General features: G+C 41.5%; 1 protein-coding gene and 1 pseudogene across 1 annotated transcript in view; one reads left to right on the forward strand and one right to left on the reverse strand.

The window, feature by feature from the left end:
• Window positions 1-22,033, reverse strand: part of VWA3B (von Willebrand factor A domain containing 3B) — a 210,169-nt gene extending 188,136 nt beyond the window's left edge. The window contains exons 1-3 of the mRNA XM_029231383.1: window positions 21,895-22,033; window positions 17,241-17,468; window positions 6,191-6,285 (exon numbers count right to left, since the gene is read on the reverse strand). Of these exons, the coding sequence (XP_029087216.1) occupies window positions 6,191-6,285; window positions 17,241-17,436 (291 nt within the window). The 5' untranslated portion in view covers window positions 17,437-17,468; window positions 21,895-22,033. The remainder of the gene's footprint in view (window positions 1-6,190; window positions 6,286-17,240; window positions 17,469-21,894) is intronic.
• Window positions 1,292-3,279, forward strand: LOC114900325 (annotated as a pseudogene).
• Window positions 22,034-22,337: the final 304 nt, after the last annotated feature.

Consider the following 22,337-nt stretch of genomic DNA (forward strand, 5'->3'; position numbering starts at 1 on the left):
TGCATTTATGGTCAATTACTTTATGCAAAAGAGACAAGAATATACAATTGGGAAAAGACACTCTCTTCAATAAGTGGTGCTGGAAAAACTAAACAGCTACTTGTAAAAGAATAAAATTAGAATATTTTCTCACACTGCATAAAAAAATAACCTCAAAATGAATTAAAGACCTAAATGTAATACTGGAAACCATAAAACTCCTGGGGGAAAACATAGGCAGAACACTCTTTGACATAAATCGCAGCAATATCTTTTTGAATCTGTCTCCTAAGGCAAAGGAAACAAAAGCAAAAGTGAACAAATGGGACCTAATTAAACTGAAAAGCTTTTGCACAACATATGAAACCACTGGCAAAATGAAAAGATAACCTTCTGAACGGGAGAAAATATTTGCAAATGATATAACTTTTAAGGGATTAATATCCAAAATATAGAGTCATACAAATCAATATCAAAAAAACAAACAACTCACTCTCCGCCCTGGGTCACCGCAGCCTCCGCCGCTTTCAGGCCTAGCAGCCTGAAGAAAAAAAAAAAAACAGAAAAAGATAAAAAAAAAGAAAAATAATCCGGAAACGCTTTTAAATCTTTTTTAAAAAAGAAAGAAAGAGGGCTTCCCTGGTGGCGCAGTGGTTGAGAGTCCGCCTGCTGATGTAGGGCTCGCGCGCCCGCGTCCACGCACTTCCGCACGCCGCCCCGCCGCGCCACGTGGCAGCCCGAGCCCACCGCACCCGCCCCCCGCGCGCCGGCCTCCGCACTGCACGTGTCCGCGCTGCCCTTAGCCTGCCCGGCGTGGGTGGTGCCTGCGCGCTCGGGCAGCCCGGGGGCGTGCAGAGTCGGCACCGACAAATATTTGGTTTCCCGTTTTCCCGGGCTGCCGTAATCTTAAACCGCCAGGAGCCCAAGGCCTATTTATAGAGAAACGCACGTTCCGGAGACCGCCGTGGACACCACGGCGTTGCCTCTGGAAGAATTTTTGGAATTTGGAGGATAGTACCCGTTTTAATTTTTTTCATTTTTTGAAATTGGGAGCTTCCAGACCGGGACAGCTGAAAATTGCAAACTCCCAGGGAGGGCCATATTGTTTTTGAGAGCCTTTTGTCTGCGGTTTGGCAGTCTCCTCCCAGCCGCCCCCAGACTCCTCTCCGGCCCGCGGAGCCCACTCCAGCTTCTCTGAGTTTCACTGCCACCTGTGAGCCGCGGCACGGGCCACAGCTCCGAGCAGAAACCCCCTTTGTCCTGTGTGGTCCCTCTAAGAAGTCCTCCTGGCGGGGCTCAGGGTGGTGGGGAGATGAACGCTGCAGCCAGCAGCTACCCCATGACCTCCCTGACCTCCCTGTACGTGGGCGACCTGCACTCAGACGTCACCGAGGCCGTGCTGAACGAAAAGTTCAGTCCTGCAGGGCCTGTGCTGTCCGTCCGGGTCTGCCGCGATACGATCACCCGCCGCTCCCTGGGTTATGCGAACGTCAACTTCCGGCAGCCGGCTGACGCTGAGCGGGCTTTGGATACCATGAACTTTGATGTGATTAAGAGAAAGCCAATCCGTAACATGTGGTCTCAGAGGGATCCCTCTTTGAGAAAATCTGGCGTGGGAAACGTCTTCATCAAAAACCTGGACAGATCTATAGATAACAAGGCACTTTGTGGTACTTTTTCTGCTTTTGGAAACAGTCTGTCCTGCAAGGTGGTGTGTGATGAGAACGGCTCTTAAGGGTTACGTCTTTGTCCACTTCGAGACCCAGGAAGCTGCCGACAAGCCCATCGAGAAGATGAACCGCATGCTCCTCGATGACCACAAAGTGTTTGTGGGCAGGTTCAAGTCTCGAAAAGAGCGAGAAGCTGAGCTTGGAGCCAAAGCCAAGGAATTCACCAATGTTTATATCAAAAACTCTGGGGAAGAGGTGGATGATGAGAGTCTGAAAAAGCTATTCAGCCAGTTTGGTAAGTGTCAAGGTGACGAGAGATCCCAGTGGGAAATCCAAAGGCTTTGGATTTGTGAGTTACGAAAAGCACGAGGATTCCAATAAGGCCGTGGAAGAGATGAATGGAAAAGAAATCAGTGGGAAAGTCATTTTCGTCGGCCGTACGCAGAAGGAAGTGGAACAGCAGGCCGAGTTAAAGCGAAAATTTGAACAGCTGAAACAGGAGAGAATTAGTCGCTATCAGAGGGTGAATCTCTACATTAAGAACTTGGATGAGACCATTGATGATGAGAAGTTAAGGAAAGAGTTTTCTCCTTTGGGATCAATCACCAGTGCTAAGGTAATGCTGGAGGATGGGAGAAGCAAAGAGTTTGGCTTTGTCTGCTTCTCATCCCCTGAAGAGGCAACCAAAGCAGTCACAGAGATGAACGGACGCATCATGGGCTCCAAGCCACTGTATGTCACCCTGGCCCAGAGAAAGGAAGAGAGAAAGGCTCACCTGACCTACCAGTATATGCATTGGGTGGTTGGGATAAGAGCGCTCCCTGCCAATGCCATCTGAAATCAGTTCCAGCCTGCAGCTGGGGGCTACTTTGTGCCAGCAGTGCCACAGGCTCAGGGAAGACCTCCGTATTACCTAACCAGTTAGCACAGATGAGGCCTAATCCACGCTGGCAGCAAGGTGGGAGACCTCAAGGCTTCCAAGGAACGCCAAGTGCTGTACGCCAGTCTGGGCGTCGTCCAGCTCTTCGCCATCTGGCTCCAGCTGGTAATGCTCCAGCCTCTCGCAGCCTCCCTACTACCACTCAGAGTCGGGTCTGAGTGCCCAGACCGCTTGGCTATTGACTTTGGTGGGGCTGGTGCCGCCAGCAAGGGCTGACTGACAGCTGCCAGTCTGGAGGTGTTTCCGCAGCTGGGCAGAACCTAGCGTGCTGCTGTTGCTGCCGCTGCTGCTCGGGCTGTTGCACCTTACAAATACGCCTCCAGTGTCCGCAGCCCTCACCCAGCCATCCAGCCCCTGCAGGCACCCCAGCCCGTGGTCCATATGCAGGGGCAGGAGCCGCTGACCGCCTCCATGCTGGCCGCAGCACCCCCCCACCCAAGGAGCAGATGCTGGGTGAACGTTTGTTCCTGCTCATCCAGATGATGCACTCAAACCTGGCCGGGAGGATTACGGGGATGCTGCTGGAGATTGACAGCTCGGAGCTGCTGCACATGCTGGAGTCCCTGAGTCTCTCCGCTCCAAGGTGGATGAAGCTGTGGCGGTCCTACAGGCTCATCATACCAAGAAAGAAGGTGCCCAGAAGGTGGGCGCTGTTGCTGCTGCTACCTCTTAGACAAGGACAAACCGATTCAAAAGCCAAATAACCCCTCATGGAATTCAGCTCAAGGTTTGAAGATGCCCTAGCTTGTCCTATGGACCTCAACACCAAGACCCACAAATTGCAAATTTAATAGGTCATTTTGTATCAAAAGGTCAATTCTGAAGCGCCTAGAATTTTTCAATTGAAAGATTATATTCTTTGGGTTCTGATATGGCACAGACAGTGTTAACTTTTTTTTTCTATTGTGAGTTTTGATTTTTTCCCCCCAGAAATTGATTTTATTTGATGTACCCAAGTCTTACCCAAGTTTCTCAATAAAGAAAAAAATCTCCATAAAAAAAAAATTGAAAAAATGGGCAGAAGATCTAAATAGACATTTTCCCAAAGAAGACATACAGATGGTCAACAGGCACATGAAAAGATGCTCAGCGTCACTAATCAGAGAAATGCAAATCAAAACCACAATGAGATATCAGCTCACACCTGTCAGAATGGCTATCATCAAAAAGACCACAAATAACAAATGCTCAGGAAATGGAGAAAACGGAACCCTCCTACACCGTTGGTGGGAATGTAATTGGTGCAGCCCCTATGAAAAACAGTATGGAAGTTCTTCAAAAAACTAAAAATAGAGCTGGCATATAATCCAGCAATTCTCCTGGGTATATATCCAAAGAAAATGAAAATACTAATTCGTAGGTATACATGCAGCCCAATGTTCATAGCAGCATTATTTACAGTAGCCAGATAATGGAAGCTATGGAAGCAACGTAAGTATCCATCAACATATGAATGGATAAAGGAGATGTGATATATATATATACATATATCACACAATAGAATAGAATATTACTCAGAATTTTACTCAGCCATAAATAGAATATTACTCAGCCATAAAAAATAATGAAAGCTTGCCATCTGCAGCAACATGGATGGATCTGGAGGATATTACGCTCAGTGAAATAAGTCAGACAGAGAAAGACAAATATTGTGTAATCACATGTGGAATCTGAAAAATAAAACGAATGAATATAACAAAAAATGCATCTGTATCATATTTGCATCTGGCATTGAATTGTATCGTTTCATAAATGACATCAAATTTGTATTCAACCTAGAGATTATCATACTAAGTGAAGTCAGACAAGAAAGACAAATATATGATTTTAAAAAATGATACAAATGGACTTATTTACAGAACGGAAACAGACTCAACAGACTTTGAGAAAAAACTTATGGTTACCAAAGGGGAAAGGTGGTGGGGGGAGGATAAATCAGGAGTTTGGGATTAACATATACACACTACTATACATAAAATCAACAAGGACCTACTGTATAACACAGGGAACTCTACTCAATCAACTGTAATAACATATGGGAAAAGAATCTGAAAAAGAATGGATATGTGTATATGTATAACTAAATCACTTTGTACACCTGAAACTAACACAACAATGTCAATAAACAATGTACTCTAATAAAAAAAAAATTTAAAAAATTTGTATTCAACAAATCTAGATAAAATTCGGACGCTCCAGAGAAAACTGGGTTGGGCTGGGGGAGAAATTAGGTAGAAGAAAAGAGAGATCAGCAAAGGCAGATGAAAAAAAAAGTCTCACTGAAACATCTGCCTAAGCATAATACGCCAAAAATATTTCTGAAAATGCTTCTAAACATGCCAGCACATCTGCCTGGCTTCTTCTAAGGGATGCCACCCCACTACCCATCCTCCCGCTCACAGCCTTTGTCCTATGTCCTCTTGTCTCTCAGGCCAAGCTCCCCTGTACCTGGATCACTTGATCACCCAGGGCTGCCACCAACACTCTAGGGGCTGCCCCTGAAAGGTGACTTACAAATAAAGCATCGTTCGTTCACACAGGTCAGGCAAAATCGTGCAAGGCCTTTCAGGGTGTAGGGAGGAGACAGGCAAAAGGAATAAGAAAAAAGTGTACCCTATGCTGTGAAGAATCAGACATTAAAAGATCTGGTACTTAAAAAAAAAAACAACGTTAACAATCTTCACAACACCCCCAAACACCTAAATGGTTAAGGAAAATGTGTCTTCGGAACACACCATGTAATTCTACGTTTTCACGCTGGTCCCTCTGCCTTCAACTCCTTTCGTTCTCATCCCAGCCCCCTCCCCACGCCCCTGTGTCGGCAGAATTCCTAACTCCCTCACCAGAGTTCACGGCACTTACTACAAACCTCTACCATAACACAGAAACCAGGGTGGGACCATGTCATAGGGGCCATGTGGGTGGAATTAGATGGCAAAGACAGACGTTTTCAATACTGTCACATTGATTTTAAGGTGGTTCAGATAAAAAAAGCTGCGCAGCGCCACCAAAATAAAATAAAATGAAAATAAAAGTAATGTACATTTTTTAAATGTTAAGAAATAACCATCCAGGTGGTACATGAATGTACAGTGACATGAAAAAGTATCCATGAAGCAACATGATGGGACGTGTGTCTCTGGAGCTCCCTGTGGTGGCCGGGGTGTGCACAGCACCTGACGTGTTAAGGGTGCGCAGGAATCACGTGTTGAATTGCTGGGAATGAAGGACTCCAGTAACAGGTGCCACTCAATCTCTGTCCACTACTACCTGCATCAGGGGTCCTCTATTCCTAGAGCATCTACCAGATAACAGCAGCTTGTGCTTGCCTTTCAGCTAACTTCTGTCATACTGCTTTCTTTATTTTCCAGGCAAAACAAAGTGTTGATATGCAAAGGTTTTCACCTCCGGTCAAGACCTTTCTGCTCTCATCTCTAATGGGTCAAGTGCTTCTCTCCCCAGTTCCTGGGCCTTGACATTCACCACTGTCTACACACAGAAGAAATCCTCCAGCCCTGATAAGGCCTTGGCCTGCCTGCCTGTCCATGTAGACCTCAGTAGCATGTCCCAGGACCTGGCCATCGAGGGAACTCCGACTTACATTGTACACTCTGCCATCTTCCGTTGTGTAGATCCGTGGAAACAGGCCATCTGCATACCGGGAAGCCACAAGTCTCCCCAGAGACGTCACATAATCTGCATGTTTATAAAGAAAAGCAGTCAAAATGGTACATTATCAAGACATTTTTATTTCAAAATGCTATTCTCTGACATCAGATTATATCCCCAGGGACACCAATAATCCGTGATGCTTAGTATTCTGTTCTAGATAATAAAGTATTTCTAGGTGCTATGATAAATGTGACTGTTTACGACATGTGAAATCCTGTGATGCATGAATGAATGGGGAGGAAGAACAGGGTTTGTTTCTTGGTCTCTTGGTTCTTTTGTCCAGAATGATTAAGGCAGGGGTCAGAAAGATGACATAGAAACTGTGTTTAATTCCGGAGATCTTTTATTCAGGACTTGGGCTTAGTTTTCAGAATTTTAAAAATTAAACTTAGATATTATCTACTGTTCCCTCGAGTGGGGATTCATGAATAAATGAGTGAGATGAAGCAAGTAGGGAATAGAGTCAGAACACTCATACAGGATGTCAAGACCACTTTCTTCTCAGAGCATATGCTCAGCTGTTCAACATCCACCCCATAAACACTCATTGAGCACCGCTATGCGCTAGACACAGTGCTTACAGAATGGGAGTACAGTGCTTCCTGAAACATATGTTTACTCCTTCGCAGAACGAACAGAAGCTTTCAAGGACTAATTATGACTTGGCAGGACAGAGATGAGGTAAGGCTTCATGGAGCTGTTTTATTGTGATAATTATTTTATTGTTGCTGTTATTGTTAGTATTATTAAGTCTCAAAGGTGGTAGAGAGAGTGGTGGTACTCTTCGATCCAACACTTCCTTTCCTTTGCCTTTCTAGGGAGGCAGGATCACGGCCTACTTGGGAAAGGCAGAAGGGGCAAGGCTGAATTTTAGAGACCAGGTTTGGTCCCAAATCACCAGGAATGATAAAATTCACAAGTCCTGAAGTTCAATGTCCATAATAGTAAAGAGCAAAGAATGGATACTTGAATCCCATCAGCAATAACCTCACTCAATAAATCTCTCAATCTTTAAAATCTTCATTTCTAAGATTTCAACATCTTTTTTTTTTTTTTTTCTTTGCAGTATGCGGGCCTCTCACCGTTGTGGCCTCTCCCGTTGCAGAGCACAGGCTCCGGACGCACAGGCTCAGCGGCCATGGCTCACGGGCCTAGCCGCTCCGCGGCATGTGGGATCTTCCCGGACCGGGGCACGAACCCGTGTCCCCTGCATCGGCAGGCAGACTCTCAACCACTGCGCCACCAGGGAAGCCCCTGATTTCAACATCTTGACTGACATCTACAGAGCAGCGTCAAATCACCAGCAGCATTCTCTCTTTACCTAAGACATTTATCTGGAGTCAGGAGGGAGGGCTATTTTCTGAGAATTGAAGAAGATGAATCTATATAAGGCTCCATAGCTGTATTAAAATTAAATTAAAAGCCAATTAAAATTAAGGCATTATGAATTCCCCATCCAATAATGGTGAAGTAGATTTTATTGGCTAACTCTCACACAGAAAAAAATTATAAGCCCTGGACAAAATATTAAAATAACTACTTGAAGGCACTGGAGAGCAATCAAGAACAGGCAGAAACTGGAGTAGCATTAATCCTTGAAAAAAGGAAATTGGTGAGATTTGCATTCATTTAATAAGGGAGGCAGAGTTTGGAGTTTGAGTCCAACCAAGTTAACCGCTTGCTAGAATAAGAATCAGCTCTCCACCCATCAACTGGTAAGTGGATAAACAAACTGTGGAATATCCATACAATTCATCTCCTGATTTTATTTGGCCATAAAATGAATAAAGTTCTGGTACATGCTACAACATGGATGAATCTTAAAAACATCACATTAAGTGAAAGATGTCAGGGACTTCCCTGGTGGTGCAGAGGTTAAGAATCCGCCTGCCAATGCAGGGGACACGGGTTCGAGCCCTGGTCCGGGAAGATCCCCCATGCCGTGGAGCAACTAAGCCCGTGCACCACAACGACTGAGCCTGCGCTCTAGAACCTGCAAGCCACAATTACTGAGCCCGTGTGCCACAACTACTAAAGCCTGCGTGCCTAGAGCCAATGCTCCACAACAAGAGAAGCCACCGTAATAAGACCACGCACCGCAGTGAAGAGTAGCCCCCACTCGCCATAACTAGAGAAAGCCCACGCGCAGCAACGAAGACCCAACTCAGCCAAAAATTAATTAATTTTTTTTAAAGTAAAAGATGTCAGTCACAAAACACCACATATTATATGACTCCATTTATATAAAATGTCCAGAACAAGAAAATCTATAGAGACAGAAAGTAGACTGCTTTGGGCTGGGGTCTGATGGGCAGGGTGCATAGCTAAGAAGTACACGGTTTCTTTCTGCAGTGATGAAAATGTTCTAAAGTTGACTGTGATGATGGTTGCACATATCTGTAAATATTGAATTGCACACTTTAAATGGGTGAATCGTATAGTATGTGAATTACATCTCAATAAAGCTGTTATTTTTTAAAAAGCAGATATGAGAATCTAGCTGTTTTCTATTGGGACAAATATTAAAGGGATTTGCAAAAATGTAAAACAGTGCCACTCTTCTCACTACCATTTTTATTTTAAAAAACATTTTTTTCTTAAAAATGTTATGTTAACATATAATGGGTTTGTTACTTTTAAATGAATTAATAAATATTTTTAAGGGTTTTAGTTTTAACTTCCAATATGATAAATATCAACAGATGTAAAATGCATAAATTCTTGTAAGAGATTAAAAATGAGGACATGATATGAAAGTGTATAAAGGAGATGTAGGGCTTCCCAGGTGGCGCAGCGGATGAGAGTCCGCCTGCCGATGCAGGGGACACGGGTTCGTGCCCCGGTCCGGGAAGATCCCACATGCTGCGGAGCGGCTGGGCCCGTGAGCCATGGCCACTGAGCCTGCGCGTCCGGAGCCTGTGCTCCGCAACGGGAGAGGCCACAACAGCGAGAGGCCCGCGTACCGCAAAAAAAAAAAAAAAAAAAAAAAGGAGATGTAATGAACTGAATAAAGAAACATTAGGGTAAAAACATTTACATACTAATATAGGTAATCAATTCTAATGACAGTGGATTTCTCATCAGAAATCACAGAGGCCAGAAGGAAGTGGCACAATGTCTTTTAAGTGCTGAAAGAAAAGAACTGTCAACCCCAAATCTTATATCTGGTGAAATTATTCTTCAGGAATGAAGAAGAAATAAAGATATTGTCAGACAAAGAAAAAAAAAATGTTGCCAGCAGAGCTATTCTTACAGAATAAATAAAGGAAGTTCTATAAACAGGAAGGAGACAATAAAAGAAAGAACCTTGAAACATCAGGAAGGAAGAACACAGTAAGCATAAATATGTGTAAATAAAACAGATTTCTCTTCTTGAATTTTCTAAATTGCTTGATGGTTGAATTAAAAAGTATAGTACAGCCTAATGTGATTCTCAATGTATGAAGAAAAACAATAAAGCATATTATAAATGAGATTAAAGGGACATAAAGGGAAATAGTTACCATTCTTCATTCAAACTGATAAAATGCTGACACCAGTAGACTTTGATAAGTTACATATTTATAATGTAATACCTAGCACAACCACTAAAAGAGCTGTGTGAAGAGATACTCAAAAAATACTATAGATAAATTTTTTTAAATTCTGAAAAATGTTTAAGTAACCCAAAGATAGGCAAGAAAAAGAAATAAATGGAAAACAGAGGAAAACAACAGAAAACAAAAAATAAAATGTCAAACAAACTCTAACATATAATTACATTTAATATAATTGGTCTAGATACAACAATTAAAAGAGATTGGCAAAGAGGATTTAAAAACTGACCCAATAATAAGGTGTCTATAAAAACCTGCTTCAAATATAATGATGTATAAGTTAAAAGTAAAAGGACAAAAAAGATAAGTCATGTAAATATTTAAAAAAAAGAAAGCAGGATTGGCCATATAATGTAAAAAAAGTAAACTACAGAGGAAAGAATATTACTAAGGATAGAGGAGAACATTATATAATTATAAAAGTGTCAATCCACCAGGAAGACTTTGCAATTCTAAACGTACATGCACCAAACAACAGAGCAGCAAATATGTAAAATAAAAACTGATAGAACTGAAAGTAGAAACAGACAAATCCACAATTATAGTTGGAGATTTCAATATCACTCCTGTCAACAATTGATAGAATAACTAAACAGAAAATCAGCAAGAATAAACAGGATCTAATTGGCATTTATTTTAAAAAATACTCCATACAACAACAGAAGAATACACATTCAAGTACCACAGAATATATACCAAGGTAAACCATATCCAGGGCTAGAAAACAAACCTCGAAAAATTTAAAAGAATTGAAACTGAGTATGTTCTCTGTCCACAGTGGGAACAAACTAGAAATCAATAACAAAAAGATAAGAGATTCTGGGTCGGGGTTTCTTATGTAGCAGAGCAGCTCCCTCACTGCGATCTATTGAAAGTCAGCCCTCGACACAAGGGTTTGAAAAAAAAAAAAGTTAAAATAGAAATTAAAAAGAGAAAAAAAATTTTTAAAAGATGAGAGAAATCTCCAAACTCTTGGAAACTAAATAACATGCTTCTAAAAAAAAAAAAAAAAAGTCCTTGAATCAAAGAAGTCTCAACAGAAATAAAAAATACTTTCTTAACTGAAATGATATACAATAAAATGAATTGATAATGAAATGAAATGATAATACAACATATGAAAATTTGAGGGACACAGCTCAAGCAGTCTCAAGAGAGAAATTTATAGCACTAAATCCTGACACAAGAAGAGCTGAAAAGTCCCAGAACAATAATCTAAAGGTCCCACCTGAAGAAACTAGAAAAAGAAGAGCAAAATAAAATCCAAAGCATGCAGAAGTAAATAATAAAGATCAAGGCAGAAATCAATGAAATTAAACAAAGAAAAATAGAGAAAATCAATTAAATTAAAAACTGGTATTTTAATAAGATCAATAAAATTGACAAACCCCTAGCAAGACTGACAAAGATGAAAAGAGAGAAGACATAGGGCTTCCCTGGTGGCACAGTGGTTGAGAATCTGCCTGCTAATGCAGGGGACACTGGTTCGAGCCCTGGTCTGGGAGGATCCCACATGCCGCAGAGCAACCAGGCCCATGAGCCACAACTGCTGAGCCTGTGCTTCTGGAGCCTGTGCTCCACAAAAAGAGAGGCCCGCGCACCGCGATGAAGAGTGGCCCCCGCTTGCCGCAACTGGAGAAAGCCCTCGCACAGAAATGAAGACCCAACACAGCAAAAATAAATAAAATAAATTAATTTTAAAAAAAAGAGAGAAGGGCTTCCCTGGTGGCGCAGTGGTTGAGAGTCCGCCTGCAAATGCAGGGGACATGGGTTCGTGCCCCAGTCCGGGAGGATTCCACATGCCGCGGAGCGGCTGGTCCCGTGAGCCATGGCCGCTGAGCCTGCGCGTCCAGAGCCTGTGCTCCGCAACGGGAGAGGCCACAACGGTGAGAGGCCCGTGTACCGCAAAAAAAAAAAAAAAAAAAAAAAAAAAAAAGAGAGAGAAGACATGAATTATTGATACCAGGAATGAAACAGGGACTATCACTTAAAACCCTACAGAATCAAAAGAATAATGGAATACTACAAACAACTCTGCACACATAAATTAAACAACTTAGATGAAATGAATCAATTCCTCAAAAAACGCAAACTACCACAACTCACTCAATACAAAATAGATCATTTGAATAGTCCTATACCTTATTAAGGAAAGAAATTTGTAATTTAAAAACTTCTAGAAAAAGAAATCCCCAGGCTTGGATAGGTTCCCTGGATAATTCTACTGAACACAGAAAGAATTAAATTCTATACAATATTTTCCAGAATATAGAAGATAAGGGAACATTTCCCAACTCATTTTATGAAGCCAGCATTACCCTGATACCAAAATCTGACAAAGGCAGTATAAAAAAAGAGAAACTACAGACAAATATCCTTCATGAATATAGATGCAAAACTCCTTAACACAAAATTAGCAAGTAGAATTCAGCAATATATAGTATAAAAAAAATTATACAACATGATGGAGTCATGTTTATTCCAGGATACAAGGCTGGTTCAATATTCAAAAATCAATATAATCAAGCAAATTAACAGGCTAGGGAAGAAAAATCACATGAACCTTTCAACTGACACAGAAAAAGCATTTGACAAAATCTAACACCCATTCATGATAAAAGCTCTCAGAAAACTAGAAATATAAGGGACCTTCCTTAACTTGATTTTTTTTTTTAATCTACCAAAAAACCTAACATCATACTTAATGGTTAAAGACTGAAAGCTTTCTCCTAAGATCTGAAATGAGGTAAGGATGTCTACTCTTACCACTTCTATTCAACCTAATACTGCAAGTTCTAGCCATCACGGCAAGACAAGGAAATAAAAGGCATATAGATCAGAAAGGAAGAATAAAAACCTTCCCTATTGGGCTTTCCCGGTGGTGCAGTGGTTGAGAGTCCGCCTGCCGATGCAGGGGACACGGGTTTGTGCCCCGGTCCGGGAAGATCCCACGTGCCACGGAGCGGCTGGGCCCGTGAGCCATGGCCGCTGAGCCTGCGCGTCCGGAGCCTGTGCTCCGCAACACGAGAGGCCACAACAGTGAGAGGCCCGCGTACCGAAAAAAAAAAAAAACTTCCCTATTTGGAGGTGACATGATGGTCTACCTAGAAATCCCAAGGAATCAACAACAACCAAAGAAAACCTCGTAGAATTAATATGTGTGTTCAATAAGTTCACTGGATAGAAGATCAACATTAAAAAATCAACCATATTCCTACATACTAGCAATGAACATGTGGAAACCAAAATCAAAAATACAGTTTCACTTATAATTGCTCAGAAAAATGAAATACGCAGTAAATCTAACAAAACATGTCCAATGCTTGTACACTGAAAATTACAAGACAGGTGTTGAAGGAAATCAAAGATGTAAATAAATGAAGAGATACTCCATATTCATGGACTGAAAGACTCAACATAGTAAAGATGCCAATTCTCCTTAAATTGATATACTGGTTTAATGCAATTCCTATCAAAATCCCAGCAATATTTTTGTAGACAGACATGGTTATTCTAAAATTTATATGGAAAGGCAAAGAAAATAGAGTAGTAGTTAAGACAATTGTGAAAAAAGAATAAAGAGGGAGGAATCAGTCTACCCAATGTCAAGACATTATATAATTATAGTAATCAAGAGTATGGGGTTTGGTGGAGAGACAGACATACAGATAAATAGAACAAAACAGAGGACCCAGAAATAGCCCCATATAAGTACAACCAGCTAATTTTTAACAAAGATAGAAAAGCAATTCAAAAGAGAAAGGATAGTCTTTTCAATAAAAGTTGCTGGAGAAATTGGATATCCATAGTCCCAAAAAATCAACCTTATACAAAAAATAAATTAATCACAGGCTAAATGTAGGGTGTAAAATCATAAAAGTTTCAGGAAGAAAAGGGGGGAGAAAAACTCTGAGACTTAGCAAGATCTATACAAGAAAAAAAACAAATTGGATCTCATCACCTGTGCAGAGATATACATGTATATCTGTGCAGCAAGATACATGCTGGGCCATAAATTAAATGTCAGTCAATTTCAAAGATATATATTTTTTCCCACTCAATTTCTTTAAAACACAAATGACTTTTTAAAGCAATAATTATAACACTGGATTGTGAGGTTTATGATATATGTAAAAATAAAATATACTAAAACAATAACACCAAGGACAGGTGTGGGGGATAAGTGGAGCTATACTGTTATAAGAGTCTTACATTTTACATGAAGTAGTGCAAAGCTAACTTTTACCAGACCGTGACAAGTTATGGATATAATCACTAGAGCAACCACTGAAAATGCAATGCAAAAAGGTATACCTTGGGCTTCCCTGGTGGCGCAGTGGTTAAGAATCTGCCTGCCAATGCAGGGGACACAGGTTCGAGCCCTTGTCTGGGAGGATCCCACATGCCGTGGAGCAACTAAGCCTGTGCACCACAACTACTGAGCCCGTGCACCACAACTACTGAGGCTGTGTGCCACAACTACTGAAGCCTGCGTGCCTAGAGCCAATGCTCCACAACAAGAGAAGCCACCGCAATGAGAAGCCCGCGCACCACAATGGAGACCCAACACAGCCAAAAATAAAATAAATAAAAAATTTTTTAAAAACTTAATTTTTTAAAAAATGGTATACCTTAAAATCCTATTGCAATTCAAATGGAAAATGAAAATGGAATTAAATGAAATACAAAAATATTCAATGTACCCAAAAGAGGTCAGGAAAGGAGAAACAGAGGGGAAAGAAAGTGATGGGACAAATGGAAAACAAACAGTGAAATGGTAAACCTAAATCTCACTGAGTCAATTACTACATTAAATGTAGAGACCCAAACTACAATTAAAAGACAGATTATGAAACTGGGTTAAAGGGGCACTCTTTAAAGACAGAGAGTACAGATAATCTGTAAGTGAAGAGTCTAAACATATATGCCATGTAAAAATGAAGCACGAGGAAGCTGTAGTGGTTATATTAATATTAGACAAAGTAAATGTCAAAACAAGGACTACCGTGTGATATAAAGATGGACATTTCAAAATTATTAAAATTTGCCAATTCATCAGACAGATATGAAAATCTTAAATGTGTATGCATTTAGAGTTTCAAACTACACGAACAAAACTGACAGAACTAAAGGGAGAAATGGACAAATCCACTAGAAAAAAAAAAACACTGAAGACAGAACATCTCTACAATACTATCAAGCATCTTGACCTAATTAACCTTTATAGATACCACCTAACAACTGCAGAATACACATTGTTTTCAAGCATGTATGAAATGTGCAGCAAGATACATGCTGGGCCATAAGTTAAATGTCAGTCAATTTCAAAGACTAAGAGATGCTCTCTGACCTCAATAGAAGTGAATTAGAAATCCAACTACAAAAAAGATATCTTTAAAAGTCCTAACATATTTGGAAATTAAACGCATTTCTTAAAAAACATGAATCTAAGAAAAAAGATTATGAATCTAAGAAATCTAAGAATATGAATCTAAGAAAAAGAGGAAATAAATACTTTAAACTCAATAATAATGAAAACACCACCTATCAAGATGTCTGCGATTCAGCCTAAGCAATGCTTAGAGGAATACTTATAACTTTAAATACCTATATGAGAAGAGAAGAAAGATTTAAGATCAATTATCTACGTTTCCACCTTAAAATAGAAAAAGAAATGCAAGTTAAACTCAAAGTAAGTAGAAGGAAATAAATAATAAATATCAAAGCAGATATCAATGAAATAGAAAACAAGGGATAGAAAAAAAAAATCAACAAACCCCAAATTTGATTCTTTGAAAAGAGGTATGATATACCCCTAACAAGACTTATCAAGAAAAGTGAGAGAAAACACAAATTATCAATATCAAGAGGGAACATCACTACTGATTCTACAGGTATTTAAAAAATGTTAAGGGAATATTTTGAACAATGTTTTGCCAATATATTAGAAAATATTCATGAAAGGGACAAATTTCTTGAAAAACACAACTTTCCAAAACTGACATGATGAAACAGAAAACCTGAATAGTTCTACGTCAATTACAGAAACTGAATTTCTTATGAAACTTTTCCTATAAACTCCAGGCTCAGATAAGTTTTGCTGGTGAGTTCTATCAAACATTTAAAGTTGAAATAGTACTAATCATATACGAACACCACCAGAACACAGAGGAGAAGGGAATACTTCCACATCATTTTATAAGGCCAGCATAACCCTGATGCCAAAACCTAACAAGGACATGAAACGAAAATTACGGAGCAATATCCTTCATGATCTTAAATGGAAAACTCCTTGACAAAATATAAAGAATTCCTATTTTGCTAATATTAATGACTGAGTTATAATTATTTGAAACATGAGTTTGTTTCTTTATAAAGGAATCCCACAGACCCTGACTCTTGCAGACTCCCCCACATCTAAAAGGTATTTAGATGGTACAGGGTTGGCTGTACTAGCCTTTGTGGAAGGATAAATAAGAAGGCACAGCTTGAGCCCTGAAGAGCAAGGCCTTGCCCTTAGGATGGGCCCCCAGATCAGTCTGTAACACCCACATCCCCTAGATCTTCCTTATTACCAGCATGGAACAAAGCTGTCAAGGGAACTGGTGAAAAATGTGAAAAACACAGTATTAACGGCTGCTCAAAAAATATGTTTAATTGATTAATCGACAAATTCAGAATAAAATCCTAGTAATGAAAATTGCCCTGACTAAAGGAGTGTTTCCCTCAGGCGGGGTGTTACTGAAATGTGGGCCAGCACAGTCCCAATGGGTGGGCAATCACACAATGTAAGACACTCAGTATCTCTGGTCCCCAGGCCCTACATTTCAGTAGCGACTCAAGTCAACATGTCCTTTAAAACAAAAAAACCCTCACACATTTCCATACTCCCTGTTGGAGGGCGGTACTCCTGGGAGTTGAAAACTAACATTCTAACTAAGACATTTAAGAAAATACTGGACCATTAACAGGCAGGTCACAACAGGAAAATAGCACGTTCTCCCTGAAACCACACACAGCTATTGTTCTAATCCATAGCCTCCAAAAGGGTTTGCATAGGCCAGGGGGTGAGCAAGACATCTGCGGGTACAAGGGGTATAACTCCTATTTATTTCTTATTTCATCTTTAAAAGAAGAAAGAATGAAATTAAGCATTATTAATATTTAATATGTGGGTTGATGATTGTACATCTAAATAATATATTGATACATATATTGGGGGTCCGTGCGCAAACCTTTCTTACCCATAAGGATGTGAGATCAAAATAAACTCAGAGACCTGTGCTTTTGAGGGACCTTCAGAACTGATGCAACCTCCTCAAAGGCTAAAGGGCAGCATGCTGGTTGGGTTTTCCAGCCAGTGTTGCTCTGTGAGTATTATACCTTCACAACGTGGAAATCCAATCTGTGACAAAATCTGTTTCAAGGTCAATTTGTTGCTCTTAAGCCCATGCAGTTGAAGCCATTCCTCAGAAGAGATGAGACTCTGCTTGGCCGAGTCTGTTCTGGCGTTGCTCAGTCCCTCTTGCCACTGCAGCTGCTGCTCAGAGATGGTGGAAGATGAGCCTGGTACATCCATCTCTGAGCTAGGATCTAAGTCATAGGGACCTCCTGTAAGGGCAATTGTCAACATCAGACTTCCCGAAAACTTGGAAACAATCTAACATCAACCAAGGATTGGTTTAATATAAATTACAGTGCAACCATCACTGGAATTCTATCAGGTGAAAATTATAATACAAACTATATTTGTTGGCAAAGAAAATATCTACATGTATGGCTAAAAGGTATCCATAAAACTCAATGTCTACATGTGTATACCCACAGACACTCAGAAAAACATCTAGAAAGATATGTGCCAATTTTTACAGTAGTTTTCTCTGTGTGGTGGAAGCACGTGTAGTCTTTGCCTTTTCTATATTGTTTAAACTTTTACACTACTTAAACATTTCTAAGACAAGATTTACTTTTATAATCAGAAAAATACAAAACTCTTCCATTTTGGAAAATAAACATTCGCTCCTGAACCTTCATGACACATCAGTATTCCAGTTATAATCACACCTGACCTTCCTCTTCCAAAGAGGATAAAGAGGATAAAACGCTGAAAGGAAACAAACCTTTTCTCAGGTGGAGTGGCTAACTGGGAGCTAGGGACATGGGGGCAACCAGACAGAGGCTCAGCCCTGATAGAATACAGGGACTCACCTTCCCACGTTTCATTCTCTGGGACTTCACTCGAAAGCTGTACTTAAACGTTCTGGCTCATGTAGCCAAGCTGTTCTGAGACCAACCAGACTCAATGCAATATACAACACACTGAACTGATCCAGACCTGCCTAAACATAGCTGATGCACACACAGGGAAGGAGGAGCCTGACTGTAATGTAATCTTAACCCACTCATTGCAACTTCAGGCAGGGCCTGATGACTTGGAGAAAGAGTAGAAACCTCTGCTTCCCTCTGTACCTAGAATGTGCAATGCATATAAATGTGTTTCCCTGGAATGTAACATTTTCAACAATGGAAAAACTCGCTTTTCCCATTTCTAAAACTCTAACCCTATTTTCTGAAAGTATCAGTGTTATGACATGCAAATTCAGTAAAACAGAAATCAATCCGACCCACGCTGGGAAGGTTTTGTGAAAAGAAGTTAGAAGTATTATTATTAGCAAACATTTATTTAACTTTATATATGTTCTGTGTAGTATATACTTTTCCTTACAATAACCTTATGAGGTAGGTAGTACTATTATTCCCATCATACAGATGAGGAAACCAAGACAGAGTGCTTAACTAACTTGCCCAGTTCTCACAGCTGGTGGGGGATGTAGCTGAGATTCTAACCCACTCCAGAGTCTATGTTCTGTGAACTTTACAGTAATGAAACCAACCGCAGCAACTTCCATTTGTTGGCCAGGAACAGAGCGTTTTAAAGACACTACCCACAAATTCTTCATCACGGTATCCGTTACCCACTGCTATCACCCCACTTACCTTTGAGGAATTGGAAGCTTCAAGAATTTAAAGAACTTGTTCAGGACCCATAGCCAGTAAAGCAGAGGCAGAAGTCAAAGCCATTTCTTAACCTCTCTGCCATGGCAATAAGTGACTTCCAGCCTGGTCCTACGGTACAAGCTTACTGATTCCTTCCAGTAAGACTGCTGTCCACGCTGTCCATCAGGGCTCCTGGGTCCTCACTGATGACAGAGCACTAACCTTTATTATCAGAGCTCAGGCTCAATAAACTTCCTGGCTTATCATTTTCAAGTTTTTAAAGATAATGATTTCTATTTTAAGGTTTATGTGAATTTGTATTGTCCATATATGTTGAATTCCAAAGGTACGCAAACCCATGCTATTGGTGAAGATCTTTCTACAAGGGCTCAATTTGATGAGAATGTTACAAGAATATCTTGGAGAGCATCGCGTAGGAGTGGGAAGATTTAGAATGAAAACTCTGTGTCGGTCCATTCTGCCATTTCAGGCAAGCAATTCCTCCTCTCTACATTGGTAATACACCCTAACTCCCAGGTCCACTGCAAGGAACAAATGTGGCAATACATGAGTTACGTGTGGGTGAGCACTTGATGTATTGGAAAGAACTGTGTACAAATAAATTCCTTAAAAGTCATTACCCTTTATATTACTGCATGTTTGTGAGCTAATACATGGATGTTTTTAACCTAAAAAAAAAAAAAGTCAGTACCCTTTAGTACTTTGTTTCATATACCCACTTTTTCTCCAATCCTCTTTTGTTGTTGTTGTTTTTTTTTGCGATACACGGGCCTCTCACTGTTGTGGCCTCTCCCGTCGCGGAGCACAGGCTCCGGACGCACAGGCTCAGCGGCCATGGCTCACGGGCCCAGCCGCTCCGCGGCATGTGGGATCTTCCCGCACCGGGGCACGAACCCGCGTCCCCTGCATCGGCAGGTAGACTCTCAACAACTGCGCCACCAGGGAAGCCCTCTCCAAGCCTCTTTTTACCCACCATGTCCCCAGAGCTATGAAGTTTGGGCTCCTCCTCCTTTAGAATCACAGAACATGAAAAGAGCAAGGAAGGCAGACTAATACGCTTCTACTCTTTTTGAGATCTGCCCAACAGAGACTGCCAGCTGAAGAACTTTTAAATTTGGCCAGTGCTTCCTACAGAAACAAGAAAAAGGAAGTCCCAGAATATTTCTCACTATTTCACCATTTCCAGTTAATCTTTCTCCTTCTCAAACACATTCATCCACCTCCTGTAGTCTTCTTACTAGAGGAAGCTACAGGCCCTAGGTTAAAAAGGGAGCACGGCTACATAAACTGTCCTACTAAGGCTACTAAACTGGATTTGGAACCTTAAAGAAGATTTCAGAAGAGTCATAGCTTTTGTTTTTAAGCCAAAGGGACGTGTTCTCAATTCCAAACAAAAGACAACTGAATCCTCCAGCTAAGGTGTATGCCCCAGTCTCTTTTGCATTCGAATGATTTTTTTTAAAATAAAAGTTGTTTTTTAAGTCTGGTTGGCTCTACTGGATCAGAGAACCTACATGAGTCATTCTAATTCAGATCTTGATCCTTCAGGCTTTTTAGCTTGAGAATACCCATTTTGTTGGAAATGAAAGCTTGGAAAGTTGAACTTATCCAGAGAAAACAAAGAAGGAAGGAGAGAAAGGGCACCTCCGACAGAAGGGATCATTTACACAGATGTGATAAGAGCTACTCTGTCAGAGCAAGGAAGCCTTCGAGAGCAAAGTTGTCAAGTAAACTGACAAAGCAGCCCTTCCACACAGCCTTCCTGCTTTCCTACATCTAAGCTGCTCTCAGGTCATTCTCCTGCATGGAATCTTAGCCTTGAAGGCCCATTTCCAAACCTGCTCCTTCGTTAAGACTCTCCAGATCCTCTCACCAACCTTCTGCATCCTCCCCCTGGGAAAGCCCTAGTTTTTGCTTTGATACTTCACCCATATGGCCTTGGCCACTTCAGGTTTGTCCTCCCTAGATTGAAAGAAGGTTCAATGACTACAGGGACAAACTACATGAATGTCCTCAGCAAAGGGCCTGATATACAGCAGGTATTTTGTACAGGTGTTGAGTTGAATTAAATTGATCACTCAGAATTACTGAGAATCCTGATCTTCAAACAAGGCAAAGATTCTCAGGACAGGAAACAGCTGTCTCTTTAAACAGACATTTCCCAGATATTACTATGGTATTATTATTACTATTATAATTCAGTTTCTTCTTCTGAGGTTATTACAATATAGAGGAACCCAGAAGTTAGAAACAACAAATCCCAGTTGAGCGCTTCCCTAAGTTTTAAAAGCTATCCCAAGAGCCAAAGTTTGGGGAAATAGAAAGGGGTTTCCTAAATAGAAAAAGTATAAATGGAAAAAAGAAAAAATAAATAAAGAAGTGAAAGTCTGAGCTGAAGGCAGGGTCGGGCAGGCAGAATTTGGGGAAAAAATATAAAGTTGATTAAGCTGGCACAGTCCAAAAGGTCCCAACCAAGGTAACTAGGGGCTCCGTGTACAGCCAGCCTGGGGCTGCTAGGGCGTGCCGGTTCTAGGAGGCCAAGAGCTGCCCCAGGGCTGTCCTGCGGTGAGCCCCTGTGGAAGTCCTGATGCCTTAAGAGAGCAGGTCCTATATGGTCAGAGGTTGAGGGACCGTGCATGACTTAATTATGCATTAATTCAGCTTAAATATTTGGAAAACTCTACCTGCTTCACCTTATTACTGCTGGCCTATAGTACAGACAAAACTTTTCTAAGCTGGTTCTCTACCAGAGCGACCGAGCTTTCCCTGGGAGTGAGGTATGGTGCAATGAGCTCTGAAATAGGAGGGGTCGGTTCCTTGTTTCTGGGTCTGACCCTCGTAGGAATTAGTTAAGTGAGTCAGAGCAAGTCGCTGCGCTTTTCTGGGCCTCTTTCCGCATCTGTAAGCGGGGGCTAGTCCAGCTCGGAAACTGTATGATCCCAAGGTTTCCCTACGCAGCTTGCTGGAAACCTCGGCACCTCAGAGGTTCTGACGTGAGGGGATAGTATCCCACACTTACTAGGCAACCTGTCAGATGAATGACAAGGCGATTCCTGTTCAGCAGCCGCCCTCCCATGCTAGGGGCGCCGTCTGGCCCGAGAGGACAGGCAAGCCACGCATCCTGTTGGTTGAAAAAGCGGGCGCAGGGTCCGCGCTTGGCGCAACAGGATTCCAGCTTTTCGATATCTCCGTGACCCGAGCGCGACCTGTTGACCACTGCGTCGCCGCGGTTGCTCGGACACCGCCAATCAAGGCGCGGCTTCCCGAGCCGGCCCCCGTGGAGGCGGAGCCAGAGGAGAACGGGTGGGACTCCCAGGTGGTTCCGCCTTGGGGCGGTGCGGGACTGGGTACCGGGTCCAGCTGAGACAGACGGATTGGAAGGACAGTGTGCTGCGGTTTTGCAAATTTGCAACTGGTGGGGGGGGGGGCGGGGGAGGGCGCTTTAGTTACCAAAATTCCTCA

Source organism: Monodon monoceros, unplaced genomic scaffold (assembly GCF_005190385.1).
Source record: "Monodon monoceros isolate NGI ecotype Baffin Bay Population unplaced genomic scaffold, NGI_Narwhal_1 Super_Scaffold_19, whole genome shotgun sequence".
Classification (NCBI taxonomy): domain Eukaryota; kingdom Metazoa; phylum Chordata; class Mammalia; order Artiodactyla; family Monodontidae; genus Monodon; species Monodon monoceros.